General features: G+C 35.2%; 1 protein-coding gene across 2 annotated transcripts in view; it reads right to left on the reverse strand.

The window, feature by feature from the left end:
* soga1 (suppressor of glucose, autophagy associated 1) overlaps positions 1-17,552 on the reverse strand; it is a 67,197-nt gene that overhangs the window by 40,582 nt on the left and 9,063 nt on the right. For both annotated transcript variants that reach the window (XM_051096364.1, XM_051096363.1), the window contains exon 3: positions 10,470-10,628. In XM_051096364.1, coding sequence (XP_050952321.1) covers positions 10,470-10,628 — 159 coding nt within the window. The remainder of the gene's footprint in view (positions 1-10,469; positions 10,629-17,552) is intronic.

Raw genomic sequence — 17,552 nt, forward strand, 5'->3', positions numbered from 1 at the left:
ACTGATCTGATTAGGAAGAAAGTGGAGGATCTGAGATCTAACCACTTTAGCTTCACCTAAGAGACCTTTGAATTCGATCAAAGGGCAGGAGGTGCTAGTTGTGTTGTGTAATGATGTAAAGGCCTAAACATGTGTGTGAATCTGGTAACAGGAGAAACACGACTCATTTTCTGTACAAACAAATGCTTCTTTTTCACTTTTTAACATCTCACACTATAAACAATATAGAAAAAAGAATGTGCTGTAATGAATGACTTAATATGGATTTTTTTAGCATAATCAATAGCATTGCAAATGAAATTCATTTAACCTCAGTCTTGAGAAACACAAGTGCAGGAGCTGCATGACACAATTGAAATAGCATTGGAGATCAATAGATCAATACAAGCTCTCTGTGAGAAAAAGCTTGTACAGAAATATCTGTGCCACAAACACACTTTCAACTGATTATACAGTTGAAGTCAAAAGTTTACATACACCTTGAAGAATCTGCAAAATGTTCATTATTTTACCAACATAAGAGGGATAATACAAAATGCTTGTTATTTTTTTTTATTTAGTACTGGCCTGAATAAGATATTTCACATAAAATAAGTTTACATATAGTCCACAGAAAATAATAATTCAGTTTATAAAAATGACCCCGTTCTTGATTCTTAATACTGTGTTGTTACCTGAATGATCCACAGCTGTGTTTTTTTGTTTAGTGATAGTTGTTCATGAGTCCCTTGTTTGTCCTGAACAGTTAAACTCCCCACTGTTCTTCAAAAAAATCCTTCAGGTCCCACAAATTCAGTGTTTTTTCAGCATTTCTGTGTATTTGAACACTTTCCAGCAATGACTGTATGATTTTGAGATCCATCTTTTCACACTGAGGACAACTGAGGGACTCATATGCAACTATTACAGAAGGTTCAAACACTCACTGATGCTTCAGAAGGAAAAACTATGCATTAAGAGCCAGGGGTGTAAACTTTTAAATGGAATAAGGATGTGTACATTTTTCTTATTTTGCTTAAATATCATAATTTTTCATTTAGTACTGCCCTTCAGAACCCTACAGAAGATACTTACATGTTCCCCAGAAGACAAAATAAGTTAAATTGACCCTGATCTTCAAATTTCAAAAGTTTTCACCCCCGGCTCTTAATGCATTGTGTTTCCTTCTGAAGCATCGGTGAGTGTTTGAACCATCTGTAATAGTTGCATATGAGTCCCTCAGTTGTCCTCAGTGTGAAAAGATGCATCTCAAAATCACACAGTCATTGTTGGAAAAGGTACAAATACACAAAAATGCTGGAAATCCAAAGAATTTGTGGGACCTGAAGAATTTTTCTGAAGAACAGCAGGCAGTTTAACTGTTCAGGACAAACAAGGGACTCATGAACAACCATCACTAAACAAAAAAAACAGCTGTGGATCATTCAGGTAACAACACAGTATTAAGAATTAAGTCTATGTAAACTTTTGAACGGTCATTTTTATAAATTCGACTATTATTTTCTTTTGTCTACTATATGTAAACATTTTTTTTTGGTGAAATACCTTATTCAGGTCAGTACTAAATAAACAATAACATGTATTTTGTATGCATTTTCCTTCTTATTTTGGTAAAATAAATTAACATTTTGGCATTTTGCAGATTCTTCAAGGTGTATGTAAACTTTCGACTTCAACTGTAAATCTTATAGCTCCTGTTTTGATTTAGGTCAGTAAGGCATTTGTTTGATTGTTGTTATATTTAAAAAAAAAAAAAAAAAAAAACAATATTACTGTGATTGAAAAGCTGAATTTTTAGCATCATTACTCCAGTCTTCAGTGTCACATGATCCTTCAGAAATCATCCAAAAATCACAAATCATTTGCTGCTCAAAACATTTTCTATTATTATCAGTGTTGAAAACAGTTGTGCTGCATAATATTTTTGTAGAAACCATGAAACAGTGAAACCATCAGGATTCTTTAATGAACAGAAAGATCAAAAGCACAGCATTTAGTAACATTATAAATGTTTTACTGTCACTTTTGATCAATTTAATGCATCCTTGCTGAATAAAAAATCTTTCTGATCCCAAACGTTCCAAAACCTTGCCTCAGTATCAAACAATAAATGAAAAAGAAATAAAATGTAAATAAAATAATCTATTTACACAGATTAGTTAGTATGTACTTGTCTGGTAATATTTTTAGCCTCCAAAAAGATTGTCACAGCAGGGAACCTGACAGATCTAATCCTGTCCAACATGCTAAACTTCTTTCAAACAGCTGATCTCAGCTGGTTTCCTCAGCCACCATCTTAATACATGACATGCTGCTCACCTAATGCAGTTTGTGTGGACATGTATCCAGGAGACAACGCAATTACACCACCATTAAAAGCAGAAATAGACCAGCCAGTTGGTGTGTGCATGTGCGTTCTGTGTGTGTGCATGGGTTTTATAAATGACCTACAAGCACTGCAGCATTGTCACTATCAAATCTAATAACCTCTAGCTGCATGTTTTTCTCTATGTGTGTGTGTGTGTATCAGACGTAAGCGTCCAGACATCAGTCAAACGCACATTTCCCTTTCTGCGCTTTCTTTGTCTGTCAGTTCTGCATAGTGCTGAGCTCCATAAAAAAAGAGCTTGCCGCAAACTCGCTCCCTCCCAACATCCTCTTATTGTTTGTTTTGCCTGTGCCATTTGTTCAGTCGTGTAATTCTCAAGTGGAAGCAGTTGGAGATTACAAGCTCTCTGTCTGATGTGTACAAACATACACACACATACAGAGCTAATAAGTGTTCGTATAACATCAGAGCCTTGGTTAAAGACAGATAATGGCTTTCATTTAAAGGTGTGAATCTAAATGCTACTACAGTGACTTTGATGTCAGATCACTGACATCCCAGATCCTTTTCAAAATTGTACCTGACCAACATGTCCCACTGGGTCTGGTGATCTGACATTCAAAAATAGCTCTCATGCATTAAAGGCTCAAAAAGAGAAAAAAAAAGAGGAAGACATGATGAATGACAAACAACAGCAGTCAGAGATGAGATGTGTATTAAACCAGTCAATCAGTCGAGTCCTGTGTGTGAACATGAGATATGGCACACAGGCATCTGCTCTTGCCTTTAGTTTGCATAGTCTGTAGAAGTGTGTATGACAAGCCAGAAAAAAGCTAATTTGTTTAGAAATTACAATACTGTTTAAAAGTTTGGCCTTGATAAGATGTTGTAATGCATTTATTTAAAAAAAAAGTCAAATACAGTTGAAGTCAAAAGTTTACATACACCTTGCAGAATCTGCAAAATGTTAAATATTATGAATAAGAGTAATCATACAAAAAGCATGTTATTTGAACCCATTCCAACAACGACTGATTTTGAGATCCATCTTTTCACACTGAGGACAACTGAGGGACTTATATGCACTATTAAAAAAGGTTCAGACGCTCACTGCTGCACCAGAAGGAAACACGATGCATTAAAGAGCTCAGGGGTGACAATTTTTTTTAATTTGAAGATCAGGGTAAATTTTACTTATTTTGTTTCTGGAAAACATGTATGTATCTTATGTAGCTTCTGAAGGGCAGTACTAAATGAAAAAATATATGATATTTAGGCAAAATAAGAAAAATGTACACATCTTCATTCTGTTCAAAAGTTTTCACCCCTGGCTCTTATTGCATTGTGTTTCCTTCTGGAGCATCAGTGAGTGTTTGAACCTTCTGTAATAGTTGCATATGAGTCCCTCAGTTGTCCTCAGTGTGAGAAGATCATGAGAATCATGCATTGTTGGAAAAGGGTTCAAATACACAAAAATGCTGAAAAACCAAATAATTACTGGGACCTGAAGGATTTTTTTGAAAAACAACAGGCAGATTAACTGTTCAGGACAAACAAGGGACTCATGAACAACTACGACAAAACAGAAAAACCAGCTGTGAATAATCTTTTCATTTTTTATAAATAGAACTATTATCAGACTATATCTAAACATCTTTTATGTAAAATATCTTATTCAGGTCAGAACTAAATAAAAACATAACATGCATTTTGTATGATCCCTCTTATTTAGGTAAAATGATTAACATGTTGCAGATTCTGCAAGATGTGCTGTATGTACATTTTTTACCTCGACTATACATTTTAATGTCATTTACTAAATTTTATAATTGAATTTATATATAAAGAATTTTCAGCATCATTACTCCAGTCTTCAGTGTCACAAGATCCTTCAGAAATCATTCTAATATGCTGCTTTCTGCTCAAAAAAAAAAACATTTCTTATTATTATCAGTGTTAAAAACACTCTATATGGCTGGAGTCTAACCTATACAGTACAGTCCAGAATGTATGTCATGAGTTTTGCATGCTTCAGTCTTGCGTGTCTAGAGTAGTATGTTTAGTTTTTCATGCAGACCTTTACTAGAGCATGAAATCACCTCTCACTCCCTAAGGAAAGAACATGTATCTGTATCTGTATGTGGATGTGAGTCAGATCAAACCAGGGGTTGGTTGCACTTCCTGTAATGCAGGAATAGTACAGGTAAAATATTAACATTAGTGTTTGCTAAGGCAATCCTCAAAATTTCTATTGCTCATTTTCATTAGAAAGCAGGACAAACCCCTAAGATGTACTAAAGTGGGTCAAAACAGGACTCTAAAGTTCAACTAACTGCATTTAAAATAAATGTTAATTTTATAGAAATTAACTTGCAATTGTGTCTGAAAGCATTACATTAAGTTCACACTTAAAGGCACAATTACTCGCCCTCATGTCATTCCAAATCCGTAAGACCTTCGCTAATCTTATCGAACACAAATTAAGATATTTGGGATGAAATACAAGAGCTTTCTGACCCACAGCAAGGATTCCACAGTCAAGGCACATAAACATAGTAAGGACATTGTTAAAACATCGTTTTTTGTTTGCGCACAAAAAGTATTCTCATAGCTTCGTAAAATTACAGTAGAACCACTAATGTCACATGGACCAATTTAACAATGTCCTATTGTGTTGCTGTCTATGCAGGGTCAGAAAGCTCTCGGATTGCATCAAAAATATTTTAAATTGTGTCCTGAAGATGTACAAAAGGTCTTAAGGGTTTGAAATGACATGAGGGTGTGTAATTAATGACAGAATTTTTTTCAGAATTTTTGGGAGAACTATCCCTTTAAGTATGCTAAAGCGTATTTTTTTTTACAAGGGACTTCTTGGTTTTTGAGAAAGTAAACATATCCAGGTCACACGTGTGTGAGTGTATATGTGTGTGTTTCTCACTTGCTTTTATTCACAATTTTCCCATCATGTTCCAAACCAGTACAAAACCTCAAATGCCATGTGCTTTGATCCCACTAATACAGGTCAGACCGTACAATACAGAGAAACACAGCAAACACAGCTGCCAAACCTTCCCAGACTCAAGACCTCACAACCCTGCAGCTATTGTGCCTCCATTTAACTTCTTTGTGTTATTTAGAGCATTGTAAATAGTAGATACAATGAAAACTGAACAGTGTAAATAAGTTTTATCTTCAGTGATCCCAAAAATATCGCAGAGTCTGAGAACGCTCACTTTATTATGACTGCGTGCATTGTGCATTCATGAATCTAATTCACAGAATAGCACTATAACAGACAGAAAAGGGCAATTTGAAATTAAACAAGTGCTTTAAAGTATCATGGCACAGAATGTTCTATTAGGCATTTATGCACCATTACTATCTTCAAGGTGCCATGTAAACACCATTGTGCATGAATATAATGCTCATTCAGTACCATCCGAAAGCATCACTGTACCGCCACTGTAAAGGAAAAGTAAATTGATTTGTCTAGAAATGACAAGGCTCATCTATCTGGAAATAGTTTCTTATAAAAGCTCACAGCACTGTGCTTACTGACCTATGACTGTACCTGTAAATATCAAATGGTTTGTGAGTCAGCAGGTCAGCATTTTATTACTCTAGTTCTGACCACCAGCTGAATCCCACATCCCTCGAACAGGGAGTTTTCAGAAATCTTGGAATATTCTGGACTGCTCAGAATTCCTCAAAAAGCATTGTCCGTTGACTGTTTTCCTCATCTAGTGTTTGTTTCCATCAGAGCGGCTGATGCTGAGTTAATGAACCCTGCTTCAGTGACCCTGCACTTCCTTCCTTTCTCATGGTCCCCCCCACCTCCCTCCCCTCAGAGCCAAACAAAGATACCAGCTTCCTGAAAAATATAAATAAAGGTTCAGTCAGCCTCATAGGACTGTTTCCTCTAGCACAGTGTAGAAGGGCTCTGGATCAACAAACAAGCTGTAGTCATATGGATGATCCCATTAATATGCTATTTGTGAGACATTGGCTCTGAATGATAAATTTACACATGAGCTGTGAGCTCAAATGTGTATTTGGAGAAAGAAAAAGCAGTAATAGGTTGCGCTCTTATCCTAACCTTTTACTGTACTGAAGCCTATTAAACACCTTTAAAACAGGTCCTATAAAACAGCCCCTCCACATAGCGACCACCATCAGAAAGCCATAAACACACACAAGCACACTCTTCTTACACTCCCAGCAGCAGTAGACATGTGAACCTAATCACCCGTGAGACTTCACGCCAGCTGCAGTACCGATCGATACTGGTTGTGTGTTAAATGAAGTATTGAGAGAGAGTTTGAGAAAGAGGGATGGAGAGCATAGAAGGAGAACGAAAAGCATTTGTAGGATGGGGCAAAAAAGAGGAATTTTGAGGTGGGGTTTTATCTAGGTTAAAAAAAACCTACATCAGCAAGCTTTCTATTATCTAAGCTGTTTATTTTTGTGTCAGGAAGGGAGGTCTTTGATGGCGATCTGATGACATCAGTTTGGTCCTCATACAGGCACTATCCTTTTTCACTGACCTACTAAAATCTGAGAAGTCTCTTTAGCGGGAACCCTGGGTATTAAGACTTGTATGGCTTAATATAACATAAATTATGTCTTTTACTGAAATATGTAGTAGAAAATTCATGAAACATTAACGTTATTTAAAAAACCCACATTGTTTTGTACATATTTTGGACTGTGGGGGGAAGCATTATTTCAATGACGTCAAATGGTTACACTCGATGAGCTACTGGAACTACCTGTTGCTATTTTTACCACAACACAACTTGGAAAATGAAATACCGATACTATGCCATATTGTGCGGCTTTTGGTTGTAATTTTTAATCGAAGGGCAACAAGTGAAGCGATGTAAGTCTGCTTTCCTAGCGATAACAAGAGGAGAAAAGTATGGGAAGATGCCTATGGATAAATAAAACTTCCTAAAGACCTGCGTCTTTGTTCTCTCCACTTTAGCCCTGATGCCTTTGAGGCTTTTAGTAGACCACAGCTACTGAAAGAGCTTACAAACAGCAAAGACAAGATACGCTAGATGCCATCCTGGCAGGATGTAAACATGCCTACGCTTATCATCATGCCGCAGTTACTGAAGGAGTTTCTCAGCATGAATTTCACTCAATATCCGGGGCATTTAGACTCCTTGTTGGACAAAAAATTTATAGTATGGCATTTGGTTTATGCCTAAGCTTATATCCATCGCCACCTGTAAGCTCTTTCAATAGTTGTGGTGCTTGAACTATAATCACCATAATAAAGAATTAGAGTTGATCAAGTAGCTAATCTATAAAAGATGGTGTTACAACAGAAAAAATAACACAAAACACCCTAACAAATAACAAAAAAAGAAAAATTAAGAATTTTAATTAAGAATTAAAAAATAAAATAAAAACAAATGCAATGTTTCATGCTGTTTTGTACTAATAAATTTACTGTTTTTCACCATAAATTATACAGTAATTCAAAATTCTTACTGGTAAAAACACAGATTTGACAGTAATTTAATGTAAAATTACATATAATGCAATGTTAAACCATTTATACATTTTCATTGTATATAGTATGATTAATTACAGTTAACCAGTTATATTAAATATTAAATGAAAATATTAAAATTACAAACATTTTAGTGTGCCATTGCTGCATAAATATACTCATTTGGAGAACATAAATTTGTGCACCTAAATGGTGCTTATCTGTCTAATATGTCTATAGAAGTAAATAAGTTATTTTACACAGAAAAATACATAAAAATGTACAGTTGAGGTCAAAAGTTTACATACACCTTGCAGACTTCAGATAATAGATGTTTACATATAGTCCACAAGAGAGAATAATATTTGAATTTATAAAAACTGACCTATTCAAAAGTTTACATATACTTGGTTCTTAATACTGTGTTGTTGCCTGAATGGTCTACAGCTGTTTTTTTTTTTTTTGGTTTGTTAAATTAAGAATAGTATTAAGAATCAAGCGTATATACATGTTTGAATGCAGCCATTTTTATAAATTCGACTTTTTTTTCTTGTGGACTATATGTAAATAATATCTTATTCAGGTCTGTATTTTGTATGATCCTTCTTATTTTGGTAAAATAATGAACATTTTGCAGATTGTACAAGGTGTATGTAAACTTATAACCTTAACTGTATGAAATCAGTCAATTACAAATATACCTGGAGTTATACAAAATATTTCACTGCGGAATGCCATGATTAACCCATCAGAATCAAGTTTTTGGTCTAATGCATGTTTATACATCCTATTCATCCTGTACTTTGTTAACCAGATCATCAGATCATCTTCTTTTACACGTAATGATCCATCGTTTCTTCCTATTCTTTGAGTCATCTGTTGTCTAAAAGGCTCTACTGGCTCTTTTCTGAAAGTTCAGTTGAGTATGAACTCTCGCTGTGTACCATAAGTGCCCGCTATGCCAAGAATTCAGTCCTCAACAACAGAGAGTGGCACGCATCCTGCCCTGGGCTTTCAGCCAATAAGAACACAGAACAAACCTGTGAGCCGACCCAAAGCAGAGCAGCCGAGCGAATCAGAGCACCAGCATTGACTATCACAGCAGTATACAACACCCCGTAAAATGATTCTCAAAGAAAAGAGTGAACGGACCAATAATGACCGTTGCTTCATACAATAATGCATTCATCATATTCTATCATGCAGCAGACATAGCTAATAGAGCACAGACCAACCATTGAGCCAACACAGACCATCCTGCCAGTGATCCATTACTCAGAACACAAAGAAACATTTATTACCAAAAGAATGCAGGCCAAAATAGAGAATTAACCAAACACAAGAAGCGTGCTTTATGTTCCCCCTCGTTAAACTGTCAGTAGAGAAAATCTAATGCTAAATTCATGTGCTCCCCGTCCACCCTCAAACCCACCCACCCGAGCTGACATTTACACAGAGTAAATCAACAGATCGGTCCGAGCGGAGGGCTCTCAGCTCCTGTCGTCACACAAATAGAGCTTTGACTACAGTAGAGCTATGCACCTCAAGTAAAACCAAAGTGTCAACATTAAGAGTTTTGCCCCAAGCCAAATCAAGTACAATATAACCAGTTTTCCTTTCAGAAATCTTCCCTGGAGCTCCTAATGAAGCCTTTTGGAGAATCTGAAGCTAATTAATGATCCAATTTTTCCCCAATTAGCAACTTCTTACAGAACTCTAATAACACTCATTTCCATCACTGCAACTAAAATGGTCAAAAACTGATAGTTCCAGCTCCAAATGACCAACATCTGTGGCCACATACATGTGACTTAAAGGGATAGCACACCCAAAAATGAAAATTCTGTCATTAATTACTCACCCTCATGTCATTCCAAACCATCATTCATCAAATAAATTGTTGTTTTCTTTGCATACAAAAAGTATTCTCACAGCTTTTTAAAATTACGTTTGAACCACTGATGTCACATGGACTGTTTTAACAAAGTCCTTACTAGCTTTCTGGGCCTTGAACGTAGTAGTACTGTTGTTGTCTATGCAGGGTCAGAAAGCTCTTTGATTTATTCAAAAATATCCTAATTTGTCTTCTGAAGATGAATGAAGGTCTTGCAAGTTTGGAACAACATGAGGTTGAGTAATTAATGACAGAATTTCCATTTTTGGATAAACTATCCCTTTAATTCTATATTAACCAACAGATATATTATTAGTGGTGAACTCTAAGGCATGCATCAGTATTTTTATGACGAATGATACCTCGGATCCCGCAATTTGTCTTCAATCTTACAGTTTTTGCCTGGTGGGCTATCAAAACAATCAACCAAAATCCCATAGACCTACACTGAAGGCAGGATCTGAGTCATATTTAGTGTCATAGAGATTGAGAGGTGGGATCTTTTCACTTGGGCCAGCAAGTAAACCACCTAGATTTGTCCAATACCACATAGCCTCCATCTGTCATTCTACTTCTTTATTTCACCAACAGCCTCTCTGCCTTGTTTAGAAACATAGCATAGGTAAGATTCACTGCCTCAATGCATTTTCCACAAATTTGAGATGTTATATTAAAGCTCATTTTAAAGCCCACTTTTTAACTGCTTAACATCCTGAAAGTTTCTAGTATGATCAGTAGTCTCTTACCTCTCTGGCCTTCTCCATCTCCGCTTGCAGGACCTGCTTGGCCACCTCCAGATCCTGTAGTTTCACCCTTAGCTCCTCGTTCTCCTGCTCCAGACGAGATCTCTTCTTCTCCACAGTGTCCAGCTCATTGTGCAGACGGATGGAGACGTCCTTCGCCACCTAAAACAGTTACAACAGTTTTTAGGAGGTGCACATTTTAAATAAATATTCTTCTTGGAATCTTTTTTCCCATTTCCACCACTGAATAAAATCATTTTAAAAGTTAACTGCGACATTTTATCTCACAATTCATACTTTTTTCTCAGAACTGTGAGATATAAACTTTGCCAGTTATAAAGTCAGAATTGTAAGATATAAACACACAGTACTGACTTTTTTTCTCAAAACTGCATGAAATATAGTCAGTATCGCAAGAAACAAACTGGCTTTCGCCAGGAAAAAAATCAGAATTGCGAAATTCAAAATTTCTTGCAATTCTGACTTTTTTCTCGCAATTCAGACTTTTTTTCTGACAAATGTGAGTTTGTATTTCACAATCCTGACTTTTTTCTTGCAGTTCTGAATTTTTCTCACAATTCTGACTTTTTTTCTTGCAGTTCTGACCTTTTTCTTGCAATTTTTTACCTTTTCTTGCAAATCTGACTTTTTCTCACAATTCTGACTTTTTTCTGGTAAATGCGAGTTTATATCTTGCAATTCCGACTTTTTTCTTGCATTTCTGACTTTTTTGGCAAATTTTTCCAAAAAAAAAAAAATGTTTTCTTTACAATTCTGACTTTTTTCTTGCAGTTCTGAATTTTTCTCACAATTCTGATATTTTTTCTTGATTTTTTTTACTTTTTTCTTGCAAATCTGACTTTTTCTCACAATTCTGACTTTTTCTGGTAAATGCGAGTTTATATCTCCTAATTCTGACTTTTTTTCTTGCAATTCTGACTTTTTTTTCTAGCAAATGCGAGCTTATATATCACAATTCAGACTTTTTTCTGACAAATGCGAGTTTGTATCTCGCAATTCTGACTTCTTACTTGCAATTCTGACTTTTTTCTCACAAATCAGATTATTTTTCTGGTAAATGCGAGTTTATATTTCGCAATTCTGACTTTTTTTCCTTGCAATTCTGACCTTGTCCTGGTAAATGTGAGTTTGTATCTTGCAATTCTGACTTTTTTTGTCAAATCTGTGAAATATAAACTCAGAATTGCGAGTTATAAAGTCCAGTTATCTCACAATTTTGACTTAACTCGAATGAACTTAAATTATTAAGTCAGAATTGCAAGATATAAACTTCCAATTCTGAGAAAAAAGTCACAATTGTGAGACATAAATTTATGATTCTGAGAAAAAAAGTTTATATCTTGCAATTCTGACTTTATAACTCACAATTGCTGAGAAAAAAAAGAGATGTAAAACTGCAATTGCCTTTTTGATTTTTTTTTTTTTTTAATTCGGAAACGGCCTTCTATAGTGAGCTGCCCTTGAAGACAAGCTTAGTGGAAAAATAATACAAGATGGTGGACAAGGCAAGAAAAATATGTATATTCATTATATTTAAACATTACAGAAATGATAAACATATTTCATTTACTGCTGAAAAATGCAGAAAAATAGTTTAGTGTACTGCTAAATACCGATCAAAAATATTGCATGCTGTCATAATTTATCATATTATAAAATCCCTCCTCTCTTCGCTTTTAGCTTTGCCAGTGAAAAGTACTGAAGATGGTTGGTTTATAAGTCTGTGATTCATCTCTCCCTGAAGGTAGAGGAAAGCTCATTAAAAGCGGTTGATCATAAAGCTGCACTAACTTCTTAAGGAGGCAATTATCGGTGTTGGGCAAAGAAAGACAGAGAATCCACTGGTGTGGTACTGGTGCTTGGGTCGTTTTAGCAACACAAGGCTATTTTTCATTACTGACAATGTTTGTATGTTTCCATAGGGCACATATAAAGAAAGGATGTAGGTTTGTGTGAGAGGAATGAGGAAAAGACAGGGCAGCAGTCACTGAAAGGGGTAAATTGGGATTGTGAAGGAGTAGGAGGAGAAACACAGTCCCTGTTTGTGAGGGAGGATTTTCTCCTCTCTGTGTATCTGAAACACAGCCAAGGTGCAGCTGGGTACCCACAATGCTCCTCTGTACCAACACCATGCTCTAATTCATCATTCAGATCCCTCCATCTCTCATTCTTTCTATTTCTTTATTTCACCAACAGCCTCTCTGCCTTGTTTAGAAACTAACTAAAAGTAGCAAAACCACTAACTTAACTACGTTTTCAGTGGTGTTACAGTAGTCCACAGTTGTTTTCAATTCAGCTTTTCCAGTACAAGCTATTTTCCCCAAAGTGTTGTGCTGTGGTATATGGTTTTGCAGTTATTGTTTCTGTCACTAAATGGAAAAAAATTTATAAAAAGGTTATTGTGACTTTTTATTTGACAATAAATTTGACATTTATTTGACTTTTTTTCTCATATAAACTCGCAATTCTGACTTTTTTCTTGCAAATGCAAGTTTGTATCTTACAATTGTGAGATATAAACTTGCAATTCAAGTTATAAAGTCAAATTTTGAGGAAAAAAAGACATGTTTTCAGAATTTCGAGCTTATATCTCATTTCTGACTTGATAGCTTGCAGTTGTGTGGTATAAAGTCAGAATTTCAAGATATAAACATCATAGAATTATGACTATTTCTCAGAACTGCAAGTTTGTCTTACAACTGAGACTTTACAACTCACAATTGCGAGTTTATATCATGCAATTCTGAGAATAAAATCTTGCAATTTTGAGAAAATTTCTCAGAATTGTGACTATTTCTCAGAATTGGGAGACAAACTTGCAATTCTGAGATATATATAACTCGCAATGGCAAGCTTATATCACAATTCTGGAAAAAAGTTAGAAATGAAATATAAACTTGCAATTTTGAGAACATTTCTCAGAATTGCGACTATTTCTTAGAACTGCAAGTTGTCTTGCCATTCTGACTTTATAACTCGCAATTGCGACTTTATATCATGCAATTCTGAGAAAAAACTCAGAACTGTGAAATATAATCTTGCAATTTTAAGAAAAAAATTCTCAGAATTGCAAGTTTGTCTCATAATAACAAGCAATTGTGAGTTTATATCACAGTTCTTAGAAAAAAGTCAGAATTGCGAGATGTAAACTCACGATTTTGATAAAAAAAAATGTCAGAATTGTGAAATAAAAAGTCACAATTTCCTTTCATTTTTTAATCAGTAGTGGAAACTGGCTTCCATATACACATTTGGATATACACATTAAAATTATTTTATGGTTATAGTTTTATAGTCTAAAAATGTTTAGTGAATACATTACACTACATTATCCTACAGTATACAGCAAAAAAATGTGAAAATTATATATAGAATATATGTGACCCTGGACCACAAAACCAGTCATAAGGGTCAATTTTTCAAAATTGAGATTTATACATAATCTGAAAGCTGAATAAATAAGCTTTCAATTGATGTTTGTTGGGACAGGACAATATTTGGCCAAGGTACAACTATTTAAATATATGGAATCTGAGAGTGCAAAAAAAAAAATATTGAGAAAATCACCATTAAATTTGTCCAAATGAAGTTCTTAGCAATGCATATTAGTATGTTTTGATATATTTACAGTAGGAATTTTACTAAATATCTTCATTGAACATGATTTTTACTTAATTTCCTAATGTTTTTTGGCATAAAAGAAAAATCAATAATTTTGACCCATACAAGGCATTTTTGGCTATTGCTACAAATATACCCCAGCGACTTAAGACTGGTTTTGTGGTCCAGGGTCACATATAGGTTATGTACTAGCACTATGTACTATATATATTATTAAAACTTATTATTAAAACTTTCTACTTCTACCTTTTATAAGTAGAAATATTGACTATTGATTGGCATATTGACTATTTATTGACAAACAATAAAAGGGAAAACCCATATCATTTATTTTCTTACTATTTTTGTTATTAGTTTTTGTATTTTAGTTTTAATGTTTGTTGCATCATAAGTGTTATGTAAGTGGTGTTTTTAATGAACTTCTAATGAAACCTTTTTAATGAACTGTAAACATTTTATATATCAATACCATTTTTGATTGTATATTAAAATATTAAAGACATATACAGTTATTAACAGTAAAAAAACATGTCATTAACTTTAAAAACACCACCATTATTCACTCTATTTGTTTTTTACAATAAATTTCCAGCAACCACAGCTTTTAGCAAGAGTTTTTATACAGTATCAGTCTTTCTATGGACAAACAGCCAAGCAACAAATAAATCAATGTCACCATTCATATAGTATAAAATACGTTTCTAAACTACAGGTCCAGGGTTTTATAGTAATTGCATGTCTGCCTGTCCTCTCACGCAAAAGCTTTAATTATCAGAGCTCCATAAGTGTCTGTTAGTCCCAGATTATTTGCATTCACTCCGCCCTCCATTCTGTCTGGACGCCACCCACCTGCCTTTGTCTGACAATGTCACGGCCAGTTGTCGTTTTTACACAGACACCTCTAGATCCACAGGGAAAGGGGTAGTGAAGCACTGCAATGCCTTGCATGTCTGTGTGTGTTTAGGTGTTTTGTTATCCACCCCTCTCACCACAACCTTATGTGGATCAAGCTGCCATATCTGACCAAACACAAATCAAAGAAGTGTAATGACCCATCAAAGACCAGTAATGGCTCATTTGCATGTGACCATGACTGTTTGTCAGCAGAACTTGGCAAATATGTAAATGGCTCCGTGGAATTTGTTTGTCTTTGATTATGTGTGTGTATGTGTTGCTCCGCTCTGATCCTGCTTTTCAGGATTGCTCCGCCTCTCTGCTGTGCAAACGGTCGTTTTAAATGACTTCCCTCCAGATCTGTATCTGGTAGCATCTGCGGGACAGCCGCCCGGGCACATTCACATTATAAACTCAACCTTACCCTGCTTAGAAAAAGCAAGCTGGCCTTTGGTTAACCTTTAAGCACACATACAGCTCAGATGAGCCATATGAAGACAGTCCAAGGGCACCAAACACTGTTGTGTTGAAAGAATCCCATTAACACAGTTTCACTAAATGGACTGACACTTTAAATGCAGCTTCCAGCCATATGTCACTCTCGAGTTCATTTTACAAACCCTGTGTTTGTAACTCACACTCGAGTAATAGAGTCAACATGAAATGGCATTTGCAAACCATTTTACTTGCATAATGTGACGCACTTCTGAGTGAAACAGGATATTTGATGAGATAAAATGTAGGGCAAGTAAATGGAAACTTAAGTCTCCTGCTTCTCAAATTTTTATTCTAGAAAAGAGACCCTAGTTATCTCAAATGTGCCTCCTCTAGAGTTTCATCTCAGCTTAGGATCTGGTTTTTAAAATAGGGCTTTGTCTTGCTCCATGGCTGTTTGACATGTGAATGCAGCACATGGCTGATTATGCATGTGCACTCCTCACATAGATGATAATAAAGTGGACCAAGCCAGCTACACAGTGAGGAGGTGTTCATTACTATGTGTGTCTTTCTCACTCCTCTTATCTCCAGGATGCTGCTGCTGAGCTGCTATCTGAACAGGCGAAGGCCAGACTGACCAAACAGTATTTTCCTCGCTTATCAACATCTGTCACCCTCACTTCCTCTTTATTATTCCCCTTCTGTTTAGAGAATTATTTTTCCTGCTCAGGGGTTGCACTTTCATATCTCAGAAGATGAAAAGCAGGTTTCATTAAGCCAAAAAAAATACTTGCATTTAATGCATATGCCACAGTTGAAGTCAAATGTTTACATACACCTTGCAGAATCTGCAAAATACCAATTAATTTACCAAAGTAAGAGGGATCACACAAAATGCATGTTATTTTTTATTTAGCACTGACCTAAATAAGATATTTCACATAAAAGATGTTTACATGTAGTCCACAAGAGAAAATAATAGTTGAATTTATAAAAATTACCCTGTTCAAAATTTACATACGCTTGATTCTTAATACTGTGTTTTAACCTGAATGATCCACAGCTGTATTTTTTTGTTTAGTGATAGTTGTTCATGAGTCCCATGTTTGTCCTGAACAGTTAAACTGCCTGCTGTTCTTCAGAAAGATCCTTCAGGTCCCACAAATTCTTTGGTTTTTCAGCATTTTTGTGTATTTGAACCTTTTCCAACAATGACTGTATGATTTTTAGATCCATCTTTTCACACTGAGGACAACTGAGGGACTCATATGCAACTATTACAGAAGGTTCAAACGTTCAAAGTACTGCCCTTCAGAAGCTACATAAATTACTTATATGTTTCCCAGAAGACAAAATAAGTTAAAGTTATCCTGATCCTTAAATTCCAAAAGTTTTCACCCCCGGCTTTTAATGCATGTTTTTTTATTTCTTCTGAAGCATCAGTGAGCGTTTGAACCTTCTGTAATAGTTGCATTTGAGTCCCTCAGTTGTCCTCAGTGTGAAAAGATGGATCACAAACTCATACAGTCATTATTGGAAAAGGTTCAAATACACAAAAATGCTGAAAAACTAAAGAATTTGTGGGACCTGAAGGATTTTTTCTGAAGAACAGCAGGCAGTTTAACTTTTCAGGACAAACAAGGGACTCATGAACAACTATCACTAAACAAAAAAAACACAGCTGTGGATCATTCAGGTAACAAAACAGTATTAAGAATCAAGTGTATATAAACTTTTGAACGGGGTCATTTTTATAAATTCTACTATATTTTTTTTTTTGTGGACTATATGTAAACATCTTTTATGTGGAATATCTTAATAAAAAATAACATGCATTTTGTATGATCCCTCTTATTTTGGTAACAGATTTAACATTTTGCAATTCTTCAAAGTTTATGTTAACCTTTGACTTCAATTGTACATACAGTGCATTTGGTGTAAATTTCATCATCAGCACAATATGTACATACTGTAAACAAGCATCCTGGTTTTTCTAACCACATGTTCTCTCTGTACGGTCATCTGACACATACCTTCCCGCTTTTTGAAAAATGTGTCACAGAAAAGAAGAAATTGTTGAATAAACTCATCTTTTTGTTATTGTTTTCACAA

The sequence above is a fragment of the Labeo rohita genome, chromosome 23, assembly GCF_022985175.1.
Source record: "Labeo rohita strain BAU-BD-2019 chromosome 23, IGBB_LRoh.1.0, whole genome shotgun sequence".
In the NCBI taxonomy this organism is placed as follows: domain Eukaryota; kingdom Metazoa; phylum Chordata; class Actinopteri; order Cypriniformes; family Cyprinidae; genus Labeo; species Labeo rohita.